Source organism: Catharus ustulatus, chromosome 1, assembly GCF_009819885.2.
Source record: "Catharus ustulatus isolate bCatUst1 chromosome 1, bCatUst1.pri.v2, whole genome shotgun sequence".
Taxonomy (NCBI): Eukaryota; Metazoa; Chordata; class Aves; order Passeriformes; family Turdidae; genus Catharus; species Catharus ustulatus.
The window spans coordinates 102,597,619-102,610,828 of NC_046221.1; the positions used below are offsets into that span (position 1 = coordinate 102,597,619).

The 13,210-nt window shown below is 39.3% G+C and overlaps 1 protein-coding gene across 4 annotated transcripts in view; it reads right to left on the minus strand.

Annotated features, from left to right (window-relative positions):
* Window positions 1–1,662: 1,662 nt before the first annotated feature.
* SOCS6 (suppressor of cytokine signaling 6) overlaps window positions 1,663–13,210 on the minus strand; it is a 30,386-nt gene continuing 18,838 nt past the window's right edge. For 3 of the 4 annotated variants that reach the window (XM_033066776.2, XM_033066766.2, XM_033066772.1), the window contains 2 exons: window positions 9,117–9,233; window positions 1,663–6,973 (listed from right to left, as the gene is read on the minus strand). In XM_033066776.2, coding sequence (XP_032922667.1) covers window positions 5,242–6,846 — 1,605 coding nt within the window. In that variant the 5' untranslated portion in view covers window positions 6,847–6,973; window positions 9,117–9,233 and the 3' untranslated portion in view covers window positions 1,663–5,241. Of the gene's footprint in view, window positions 6,974–8,691; window positions 9,088–9,116; window positions 9,234–13,210 lie in introns of those variants that run through there. The other variant, XM_033066786.2, reaches the window with a different exon arrangement.

The following is a 13,210-nucleotide window of genomic DNA, read 5'->3' on the forward strand; positions in this document are numbered from 1 at the left end:
TCTGAAGTGAATAGATCAAACATAAAGAAGAACATCATGCAGACCTAGTAACCAAATCCCAGCAAGATTCCCCAGGGGAACAACCCCCAGAGGAACAACCACACAATGTACTGAGCGCAAAGCAGCCCCAGCAGAAGGAAATAGGAGAATATGTTTTTCTCTTAAACAGCAAAAGCTAAGAATACTTCCTGGTTACTGTTTAAGGACTTCAGTTACAGAATAAACAGAAAAGTACATATCACTGGGGACAATATGAGCACTAATTACTTGCTACCAAGGCTGGACTTCTCGTTTGTTTGCTTATAAAAAAGCCCAAACCAAACAAACACCACCACCATACCTGGTTATAAAATGAGACCTAAGGAGCTGCTGGCATTCATTTGAATTTGAGTAGTGAATCAAAGTCCGAACTACATGCAAATGTGCAAGCAATTGTGCATCTTCTGTAACATAGACACTGTATCTTCAATCTTCTGTCTTATCTGTATGACTTCCCAGGGTTTAAAATTTCATTCTCTTTTTAAAGAGAATCTAGGACAGCATAAAGTGACTATATCATGAACAATACAATACCTAAACTTTTATTTTGGAGCTATGTAAGAACTATTTCGTTCTTTGAAAAGAAAAAGATACATCTGGATGGGGACTTTTGTTACGAATTCTGTAAATTTTTAATGAAAAAAAACCAACTAAAATGATGAAAAACTGAGCTTAATATAGTATTTATGCAGACCTTTCAAATATGATATTCTAGTTATATTCTGGCAATTTGTTTTGAAAACTAGAAATTAAAATAATTGGTATACAGAAATATTTTGAAAGTCAACTAGCAAGGGTTAAAAAATACAGAGTAGTTTAAATAGTAACTATTAAAATTTAAATGTTTAAGTCAGATATCCAAATTCTACAGTGTCTCTCAGGATTTTCTTCTGTTTTAGAATATCATTAGTGTATAGAAGACTCCACAAACCTTTTTGTGAATGAAATTTTTATTTACACACTGTATCCAGAAGCAGATACATAAATCCTTATACAATTATTTTTCAAAAATGTGCAAGAAATTACTATAATTTTGTTTACAAACCAAAACACATTAAAATCAATGGACTTTGGATAATTCACTCTGTGGCGTGCTTAGTACAAATAGTGCACACCAGGTCTGAAACAGAGAAAAGTGTAAACTACAGCAATCTGGATTGCAAGTATTAACTTCATGGCATTCCATCATCACTATAAAAATTCTTTAACCCAACAGGTAGTCATAAAAAATTCTTTTAGAATTTTTCATTATCTGTGTAGAATTTAGATCACTTTCCAGATACAATGATGCCATATTTTTCACATTATGAACTACCATCTAGGTCATGTTTTATTTATAAAGAACGCCTGTAATTTTTATTCTTTGCAGTCATAGAAAGATTAGAAGAAATTAAACTGGCAATCATTAATTCATCTATAGCTTAGCTCGGAATTTGAAAGTTCAGTAACAGAGAAATTCTTCTCATCATAGCCCATATATTGCTGGTATGCTGTTTTAAATTTATAATTCCAGTAGTCACATAGATGAAGTTCATCAAAACAAAAACTGCACAGATTTTACTTAGCCCAGCAGTCAATATTCACAGAAAGAAACAGGCCTTAACAAAATGCAGTCAGCTCAACTGAGAACAAAGATTTTAATTAATAATTGCATTTCTGATCCTTCTGACAGAATCACATTTTGATAAAAAGATGGCATTCACTATGTCAACAGCAGGGTAAGTGCTATATCCTCCAAACAAATCAAAGAATACACATCACTTTCAGTTGTTTATAACACTGGCTTACATAACAAAAACAAACAAACAAACCAACCAACCAGAGGGAATTGTGCAAATTTATTATTTCCAAATACAAGGTGTTTTTTTAATCTTCTAATTGGTAAAACAAAGTTATTAATAATGGCAATCATTTTAGACACTCAAAAAATGAGTTTTATTTTAAAGTTTCATTTTCAAAACATTTTTCAGTTCAATTGTATAAAAAGCATACCTTTTGAACCCTTAAACTGTTGTGCTGCATTAATAGCCATATTTCTACTCTATGAGCTTTTATTCCTAGTGTATTTACTTCCAAAGATCTCCAAAATACCCTCAATCATCTTTCTTTTATTTGTCAACACCATTCTGTTCCTCTAATTTTCACGAAGCAGAAGTCAACACAAATTTTGTGGTTATTCTGGGTCCTTCTAAATTGACTCATAACTATATGTTACTGTGTTTCCTTTATATTAATCTTTATAATTAGAAATTGTAAGTATCTTTAATGTTTTCAAAGTATTTTTTCTGGGTTCCTTCTCCTGGCTAGCCAGACACCTCAGCATGAAAAAATACTGTGAGGTTCTGATTAAAGAAACCTGTAAAAATAAGTATTTGTGTCTACTTACTACTGATTTAAAGTAATTGGAGCTTAGTAGAAATATCACCACCATTTTTTATTCAGAAGCAAAGTGCTCTACGGTTCTTACATCCTAGACCTCAACCACTTTTGAGTGTTCCTTTTGTGGTTGCTTTATGGCAGGGTGGGGAAATGACAAAAGTTAACTTGACCTGATTAAGTTCAGAGATGAAGAACACAGCAAGGAAGGCAATTCAAAAACCAAATAGTTGAAACAGAAGGGTTTTTTTTAAAAAAGCATCATTTATGAGTGAACAACTGAAATTCATAAAGGCATGGGCAAGAATTTTAGCACGTGTGTTCTTGCATGTTTTTCAATTCCACAATAAGACCAGGATATTATAGCTTCAAATATTTAGGTTTCAATGCAATGACTGCTAAAATAATGCATGTGGCATAGTATAAACATATATTTCATGTATTCAATAGTGGTATTAAATGGCAAAGAAAATATTTTATATACTCTTTCAAAGATTCTGTAGAATGCATAGGCCCTCTAGTATGGGGAAAGAATTTTTAAAGTGAAGAAAATGCCAGCGGTTTTCTTCCGAAAGTATGCATCTGAAATCCATAAAAATGATTTTCTTTTTCCTCTCCACAGACAGAATCAGAACACTGTACCATACAACAGGTTATTGTGCCTTTTTAATTAAAGTTAGTGATCCTGATTCAGGGGAGGGGGAACGGGACATGACTGGGTAAGGGGAGAAGTCAGCAGAGGAAAAAAAAGAAAACAGAATTCTCCCTTTCACACATATATCTTCATGGCAGAGCCAACAAATTACATGTATAGACTGCTCTAGATTATTTTCTTTTTTTAAGTTTAAAACTTTATCAGACTAAAGAAGAAATCCTTATTCTCCCTTCCTTAAAAGCAAAGGCAGTTTTTATCTACCTTTGATTTTCTTTTATTTTTTAGTTAAACATTATGGTCAAAAAAATAAATTAAAAAAATATAAATTTTGTCTATCAATTCAGGCAACCCAAGATGTAGTGCTACTGCACCACCTTGCAGCAATACTGTATTCACTTCTAAAGACTCATTTTAGGGGAAAGAAATGCTAGATTAAACAAGGAGAAGAAAATGACCCAAACAAGAGAGATGTATCAAAGATAGACTTTTTTCGTAAGGTGATCTTCAACCATCAGCCACTTCTACCAGAGATGAGGAATATGACATTCTAAAATACAAAACAAGGGGGCAGAGGCATGCAAAGAAAGGCCTCTCAGCAAGCCAGAGGCAGGCCTCCCTCTCAAACCAGCTATGACCGCTTTAGCAAGTAACTCATAAAAGTGATAAAAACATGGGAGAAAAGAAAACCAAACTGAAATAAAACAGGAAAATGCCATGGATTAACCTTGCATGATGAAAATATTACAGTGTAGAACCTGTACTCCCCACTGAAAGTCTTTTTTTCCCTACAGAAGGTTAGAATAACTGTAAGCTTTTAAAATGCCAGAATCTTTGACAGATATCATAAACACTTACTTAATTGATTCAATATTTCATATGTCAAAACATATTTCATAACAGCAAACTGAAACATTTTCTGCGGTCACTGTGTACCCAAACATCTCTTCCCAATAATTTGAAAGGCTAGGAGAATAGCACTTTAGAGATGCATTTTAAACATCTTCCATATAAAATGTTATCAGTCCTGTTCCTTCCTCCTCAAAGGATATAGAAAACAGGGGAAAATTATCCAAAGGACATTAGTGTATCACTGTACTTTCTGAAGTGAAAGAAAATATAGAAAAATGGAAATGATAAAATTTCAAGTAGCTTGAACATAAATATGGTAGAAATCATCCTATTAGAAGTTTCACCCCATCCCCAAAATGGCTTATAAATTTACGTTCCCATGATAACAATTCCTAGAGTCTTCCTACAAATTGAGGAAGCTTCCCTCCCTTACCCTGCAAGAGTAGGCAGGAGGGAAAAGGAAGAAAGAAGGGACCTGGTAGGTGTTCTTTTATTAACTGATGGCATGATTATAATATTTTACAAGACCCCAATACAACAATTTCCTTCTAGGTACTATACATTGACTTTCATAGACTGTTTTTTTAAAGGCCATTTTTAGAGGACAAAACACTGAGATGAGAAAAAGGCTGAACCAACCTTCTCAAACTCAAGAGTGTGCAGACAGTACAAGGCTTAGGAGGAAGGCTTTTTTTTTTCCCAAAGATATGCTGCATAACCATGTTCTTATCACACAGCTCTGTCTATACATTGGGGCATATCTCTATAGAAATACCTAATTTTAATACTAGGAAACAGTTTTAACTTAGATGTAAAATCAGTAATTTTGAATACCAATATGTTCTTTATCCATGCTCATTTTTTTCCAGAGGTTGTTTTAAAGGGAAAAAAAAAATCCATTCAATAAGTTTCATTTGACTTTTACTTATGGTTGAACACACATGAAATGTGCTTTCAATGCATAAAAATCACAGTGGATAGCAGCAAAGGACTTGGGGGAAATTAAGGAGAATTTGATCATTCACATTGTGATTAATCTGCACATTGATGAAAGATAGCTATTTCACACTTCTAAAAATAAACAAACTTGAGATCATTCTTTCCAACAAAATAAAACAAGAAAAAAAAGCCTCCCAAAATACACACCCCCCCCCACCAAAAACAAACAAATTCAAATGCGTTACTTTTCTTTTACAGACAAAAATGAAATATTTTTATGGCAGCAAAAGATTTTGATAATAATGAAAGTCTGTAAACTGTAATTCAATCTCTTTTTGTTGTTGTTGTTCCCAAAGTGCAAGATGCAAGATTCCCGTAAGCTTTCAGTAGTGCTTTTCCTGTAAATAATCCTTCATTTTGTTTGGCAAAGGCAGTTTTTGAATCAGGTCTATTCTGGTGTACTGACGTATTACAAAACGACACAGGTACTGTAAAGAGCGCACCTGCATAAACCGGGATACTGGATTTGTCAGTCTCACTGGGTAAGTTGCAGATCCAGGCAGCCGAGATCTCGAATAGCAGAAAGCTCCATTTTCAGAGTCCCTGATTGAATGTTCAATTAAGTCAACTATAGACGTATGTCCCTCCACATCTGGTTGTTCATAAAAACTAAACCTACCATTTGAGTGTTCAATTCTAGTGTGAAGAGTTTTTCCATGGGAACGAAAACTCAAACTTAAAAGATAACGATCATCAGAACTATCTCGAACGAGAAACGAGCCATCAGGCACATTAGCTAATTTTCCCTCTGCCTCCCAGCGTGTAATGGGGCCCCAGTACCATCCTTGTTTGGCAAGTTTTTTCAGTTCTTCTGTGAGGCTTGTCACAACCATAGGACCGCTATTCTGTACAGAGTCATAAACTCTTCCAACTCCTGGGGCAGTGCTAGGATCAAAATTCAAATGGCAGCGCATACTTTCAGCCACATGGGCATCTGTGCCATTTAATCCATTGAAGTTCCTTTGGATTTGATTATTCTGCATTGGAGGTAGCAAAGGTGAAAGTGGAGGGACATCGCTATGATTAACTCTTGGGCTTTGCAACATGACTCCTGTGGTACCAATCAACAAACCATTCACTGTCTGGTCCACAAAGATATCCGATGCAACGACTACATCCTGATCCACTTGGCTCTCATCTTCATGGAAAGCATTTCCCCCCACTTGAGAAGAAACAGTCGAAACTTCCATGGGTGAGGAACTATCCAGACAGTAACTACGTGATCCTTCCAAAGGATACATTCCCTCATCTAAAGGCACAGTATACTGAATGTAGTCCTGAGGCATTAATCCAATAACTACAGGCACATGTTCATCAATATGAAGATGCAAGTCCCCGTTCTGAGATTCCGTGTTTTTTAATGCATTGGTTTGTTCCTGGAACACGTTTTCTGACTGCAAGTCATGGAAGTCCTTCCGAACACCATTCAGGGCTGGGCTTGGATTAGAGGAATGGACCAAGGCCTTGACTTTCACTTCCATTTTGATGCAAGTCTCTTCTGAATTTGTAGGTCGAAGGGGCCACGGAGTTGGGCTGTAATGGTGATTACGGAGGGAAGTGGATCTCAGAGGTCTTTGAGCTCGCACATCTTTGAAGGTTATTGGAGCAGATGAGGAAGAAAATGTATCATCATCTGCAGAGCTTACAGATGGTGTGCTGCCTTTGCCTTTCTGCTTTTGTTTTGCTGAAAGTCTCCTTTTTAACGTACCCATTAAACTTTCACTTTTTGATCTATTTTTGCCTCCTTTTTCATCTTCGCTATTGACTTCGCAGCTAGCCAAATCTTTACCATAGCAGCTGCCAAACAAGGAGTCATCTTTTCCAAATTCACTTAATGATGGCTGCTGAACTACTACAAAGTCACTTTCGTCTTTACTTTTATTTAAGTTAAAGGACTTGCGAATTGTTTTGAGACTAATTTTCTTCATTATGACAAGTTACCAAATCTGGTTGATCAGCAGTGCTTGCGGTGTGATATAGCCCTAACACACGAAGAACAGCTTCTGCTTCATTTATGTGTTTTATCCACCCTCATTTAACTTCAAGATCCATTTCCTGGAAACAAATAAAAAACAATTAAATTCACAAAAGAAATATTTCAAAAACTATCTATAAGGGTTTCCCCCCTCCAAGCAAAACAGAAATTGCAATACTTTAACAACAGGTGTCACATATTCTGACTTCAAAACAAGCAGGCTCAAAAAATGAAACTCCTATATCAGCCTTGGAGATTCCACAACTTAATTCTTCTTTCAACATAATATTTTTTGAAACATTCACACACCTTATATCACACTCACAGGCACATATATTTAATGCATTTATATATAAATTTCAAACACATCAACATTACTCTCTTTCCAAAGGCTCCTAAAAATCCCCACACAAGTAACTACAGAAGATAAAACTACAGAAAACATTCTATTCAACAGAATTCCTACATGCAGGTTAAATTGTGATTAGTTCTAAAAACATGGTCTTATAAGGTTATACTTTCTCTACCACGAAAGTTGAGCAATATTTAGGTTATATATTTATAGGAAAACTAACTGTAGTGAAAAAATAGAGTTTTCTTAACAAAGTAACGTACAGTAAATTCACGAATACAAGCCGCACTGACTATAAGCCGCATCTCTGGGTCTTGGCAAATATTTCAGTTTTTGTCCATAGATAAGCCGCACCCGAATATAAGCCGCTTTGTCGTTCGCCGCCAGGACCCGCGTGCAATTAGTAACAGAACCGCGGGAGGGCGGGGTTTACTGGCTGAGCTAAGGCTGTGCAGGCTCGGCCCGCTAGGGGCCGCTGACGGGGCCAGGTGGCCCAGCCCGGTGCTGCCGCTCGGGGCCGGCCGCCGCTGCCACTGGGCTCGGTCACCCCGGGTCGGCGCTGCCCCGCGGTGGCAGGCAGGGACGGAGCTTCCCCTGCTCCTACGGCAGCGGCAGCGGGCGGGGACGGAGCTTTCCCGCGCCCGTGGCGCCGGCGGCGGGCAGGGACGGAGTTTCCCCGCTCCTGCCGCGGCGGCGGCGGGCGGGGACAAAGCACCCCGTCGGCTCCCCGAGCCACGGCAATGGCTGCGCGGGGCTCCCGTCGGCTCCCCGGGCCACAGCAATGGCTTGCGCGGGGCTCCTGTCGGCTCCCCGAGCCGCAGCAATGGCGGCGCGCGCTTCCCCCCCCTCCCCGGGCCACGGCAATGGCGGCGCGGGCTTCCCCCTCCCTCCCCGGGCCGCGGCAATGGCTGCGCGGGGCTCCCGTCGGCTCCCCGGGCCACAGCAATGGCGGCGCGGGCTTCTCCCCCCCTCCCCGGGCCGCGGCAATGGCGGTGCGCGCTTCCCCCCCCTCCCCGAGCCGCAGCAATGGCGGCGCGCGCTTCCCCCCCCCTCCCCGGGCCGCAGCAATGGCGGCGCGGGCTTCCCCCCCCCTCCCCGGGCCGCGGCGGCCCGGGTCCCCCCTCTCCTCCCCGAGCTGCAGCAATGGCGGTGCCCCCCCCCCCCCCCCCCGTCTCTCCCCTGGGCTGTGGCAGAGGAGGAAAGAGAGCTCTCCCGCCTCTCTCCCCGCCCCCCGTGCTGCCTACAGGGAGCCAGGCTCCACCCGCGGTGCAACAGAGTAGCGATTTGTAACAATCGCAAAATGCCGACTTTGCAGCTGCTCGGCTCAGCACTCTGGCAGGCACTTCTGAGGTTGTATTAGCCGCTCCTGATTATTAGCCGCATTTCCGGTTTAGGAGCAAAATCTTAGTCAAATTGGTGCGGCTTGTATTCGTGAAATTACTGTACATTTAGAGCAATTCCCCTCCTGAACGTCTGTGAAAGAAAAGATTTCCAATCTGTTTTAGGCACAGAAGACCAAGTCACAGGCTCTCATTGCCTAAAATTTTTAGAACTTTTCTTCCTCCAGCATTTCTGCCAAGATCTAGTGGACACAGCTGCTTGAGTTCCAGTCAACTGCTCCCACCTGGCATTTTGCAGAATTAGGTACCCCCAAATTTGATCTTTCAGAATATTTTTTTTTCTTGATTGAGGTTTGACTATTTTGGAGGGCTTTGGAGGAACTTGGTTTGCTTCATTTTAATTTTAGCCAGACCTTCCAAAGTAAACAGCTCTGCAAGGAGAAGGATAACACATGGGAAAGAGAAGAGAGAACAGTTGCTACTTGCACAGAAGTAGGTACTACAATTAGTAGTAACTGTAATTCCACATACCTCCAAATACGTGTGATGTTAGCAGCACAACCTGCAGCAGCAAGCCTGGCTCCAGGCTAAGCATGGCAAGCTGAAGGAGTCTAAGAATCTTTCAAGAAATCTTCCAACCTTGGTGGACTGAGGGAAAAGTAAAACAGTCCTTATATATACACTTCCCACTTTTCTCCCAGAGTATCACAGTACAAACAAACTGAGAAAAACAGTGCAATGGACTGAAATAAGTTTTATCAACTAAACAATACTATTTTCTTAAACAAGCAATCAAAAACTGCATATAAGCATGATTACTATAACCAAAAAGCAGCCCATTGCCTATTGCTGTTGCCCAGCCCAACTTTTGTGGTTCTCAAGTACACAAAGGCTAAAGGATCATATCTAAAGCAAACTAAAAGGCCTTGCGAAGCATTGACGGATTGTGAACTTCAAAATACCTTGAAAAATTTTAAATAAAACCCTGTTTGCTGGAGGAATGGACACTGCTCCATAAAAAGCAGAAGCAGTAAAGATTGATTTACTTGGATTGTACCCAATCCTATCTGCATCAACCTATTTCAAAGATTGGTTCTGTATCCTTGTCATAACCTCCAATATTTCCAAGTCCATCTTCAGAGCTAATTCAGATCTTTCCATTTCATTTTCTTAATTACCAAACTAAATAACACTTTCCTTTCTTTCAATGGTGAGAGACTATTTCGCTTGTCTCTAAATTGACTTTCTACCTGCAACAAACAAACAAGACCAAAACACTTCCTAGACTGTCTTGGATTGCAATATAGGATGTGACCAAAAGCATCTATTCTATCACCATCTGTTGTGACCAGGTGGGGCAGTGATCCTTATCTCCATGGGAGATATTCTGCTAATGGGCCATCCATTGAAACCAGGTGGAGCAGTGCTCTTTATTTTTTCTCAACCCATCCTTCCTCCAGGGATTTATCTTCTGCTAATGGCCCATTTAGTCCCACTGTAAGACTGATAAAATTACTTAATCCCATTGGGAGTTGCTCTGGACAAGGGGGAAGAGCCAAGCCTTTCCTACCAAGATAAAAACTGAGATTTTAGGACACCAAGTTGCCCTTTATTCCACTGGATTTCAGAGGAAAACTGGACTTTTCCACATCATCACTAGACCTTCGGAGGGAAACTGCACCCTTCTATAGGACCACTGCTTCAACTGGACCACATCTGTCACTGCAAGGGGACTGCAGCCACCATTTAACGGGACTGCTACCAACACCCTGCCTGATGGGGTGTCAGGTTGTACTCTGACTCTGTCAGTGTTTGGGGTTTGTGCTTTGTAGTACTGTATTTCTATTTTAATTTTCTTAGTAAAGAACTGTTATTCCTAATTCTTTGCCAGAGAGCCTCTTGATTTCAAAATTATAATAATTTGGAGGGAGGGGGTTTACATTCTCCATTTTAAAGAGAGGCTCCTGCCTTTCTTAGCAGACACCTGTCCGCCAAACTAGGACATAGACAAAAGCCTAAGAGTCAATTACTTGCTATAAATGAGTATTAAGACCCTTAAAAAACAGCACCAGTATTTTACATGTTCACCAGTTATTTTCCACTTTAACATGATACCTGTTATACCAGGAGTCATGAAATCCTAAAACACCATCCTCCAGTTACACAATTCAAACACAATCCTAAATTATGGGTATGAATTTTCAAAGGTTAAAACACCATGTTTGCTTTCCTACAAGTGCAGATAAACGGAGACTTACATGTCAATTAAAAGGAGATTCAAAATGTCATTGACCTAGTCCTAAACCATTTGGATTTTGCTACCTTTCCAATTTGCAGAACTCTCTTTGTCATGTGTAACCAAATCAACCTACAAAATAAGTGAAAATTACAACTTCAGCACTGCAAGCTTCTCCTAAACTAACGAAGTGAGAGCATTGATTAATTTGAGAAATGTAACTGTGCTTTTGTGTATGTAGCACCGGAAGCCTGGGAACTGTCACATTAGCTCCACCTGTGAAATCCACAGTGTTCTCCAACTCCTTCTTGACATCCACAAGCTGATACTATTTCCACTTTTCCAGAAATGTTCCCCCCATCCTTGTGGAAGGTACTGTCTACCAATCTCTTCACTCTTATGACAAGTGAGAGGACTCAAGGAAACAGCAAGAAGCTGAATCAGGGAAGATTTAGGTTAGATACCAGGAAAAGGTGTTTCATGCTGAGGGTGGTTGGGTACTGGAACAGGCTCTTCAGGGAAGTGGTCAGAGCACAAAGCCTGACAGAGTTCAAGAAGTGTCCAGACAATGCTCTTAAACACATAGTGTGATTCTTGGAGTGTTGTGGACAGAGCCAGGAGCTGGACTCAATTATCCTAATGGATCCCTTCCAACTCAGTATATTCTGGACTCTATAAAACGCATGCCTTATTAGTTGTATCCTTGTCAAAACTCATGTCAAGATATAAGAAAGATTTGATAATCAACTGTAAAGCACATAAACAACACACATTTATCCAGAAGTCCAGTTCATTAATGCATGAGAAGATAAAATCTAGTGATAGACTAGATCGAAGCTCTCCAAAGTAAACTGAACACATTCACATCACGAGAGCAAGTCTCTAAACAAGTCATCCATATGAGATGCACTCTATGATACCTCCTACACATATTTTATCCAAGACAGAAGAAAAAAAATAGACCCTGAAGTCAAATATCCTAATTGATCCCAATACTCCTCTTTCTTTGCATGAACTTAAAAGAGTACCAGTTAATTCTGTGTTGCACATTAATGTGTTTAAAAATGCTATATAAACAGCCCTCAATATATGACACACTCATATGCTTGTAAGCATCGAATTCTTTGCAGTCTGCATCTAATAGAGCTGGAGCAGAAAAGCCCAGGCATACACCCTTTCCTGGAATACATTAAAATGAATTATGTAACTTCTTCAAAACCCTCAGCACAGCAACAGTTTCACTAGTATTTTGCACAAATTACAGCGTGACTGAAGTCTCCCACCGATGTGCTCTTCCAGTGCCATCTGCTGTACAGTGAATTAGACAGCCTAACAAGAGACAACTCTAGAAATTCTTCTGGCAGATATTTGCAAATATAGACAGACTTGAACTCTACCAATGTATTTCCAAAGCCTGGTGGCTACGTGTGCAGAAACACCTGAAACACACAGAATGAAAATGAGCGACTAATCAAGTCCAGAAAGAGAATGAGATCTTAATGCACAGATTAATGTAGTGATGAATGAAATTCAAACTTATGAACTTTCACCACAAATTCTGCATCTCAGAATCTTTAATATTATGCAGGTTAACAAAATACAGGCCAGGTCTCCAAACGAAAACTACCAACTTACTACGCAGCAAACACCATGTTCCCTTTTGCACATAAAAATAGTAACAACTAAATTTGCACACCTCACTTGGAGGAAGAGCAACATTTATCAATCACATACAAATGTAAAATTACTAGTGAAGGTAATTAGGGCTACAAGTTAACTTTACAGCCTGCTTCTTGGAAACCTGAAGAGCAGGCCATGCAATGACACATTAATTATTATGGTGGTCAGCACTGATGTATGAAAAATTATGGAAGTTTTAGATATACATCAGTTTCTGAAAATCCGGTTTGAATATTCCAACATTTCAGAGTAGTTTCATTTGGATGATACAAAATGGTTTCCACAGATTGGAATCACTTAGCTGTCTCAAAGCAGCGTTTGCAAAAGAACACCAACAAAAAAAGCTTAATTATACTGTCTTTATTAATTTCTGATCTTTTTCACACTTTTATGTCAAGCATACTCATTTCCCGAGTATGCCCATACTATTAACAATGCTACCAAAACACACTACAATAGAAATAAACTAGGATTAACTTTAAGGAGTTAGAACAGAAAACATCATACTGGAAACATACAGCAAAATACAACTCATGTTTGAACAAAGAATTGTCCTTAAAAAGTTTAATAATAATAATAATATCATCATAAAAATTACTTCAAATTATTAGTCAATGCTACTTCAGATAACTTTTCTAAAATAAATGTTAATCTGCTTATTTATTTCTATAAAGTGAAACAGCTGAACACTGAACTTGATTTTTTTTAA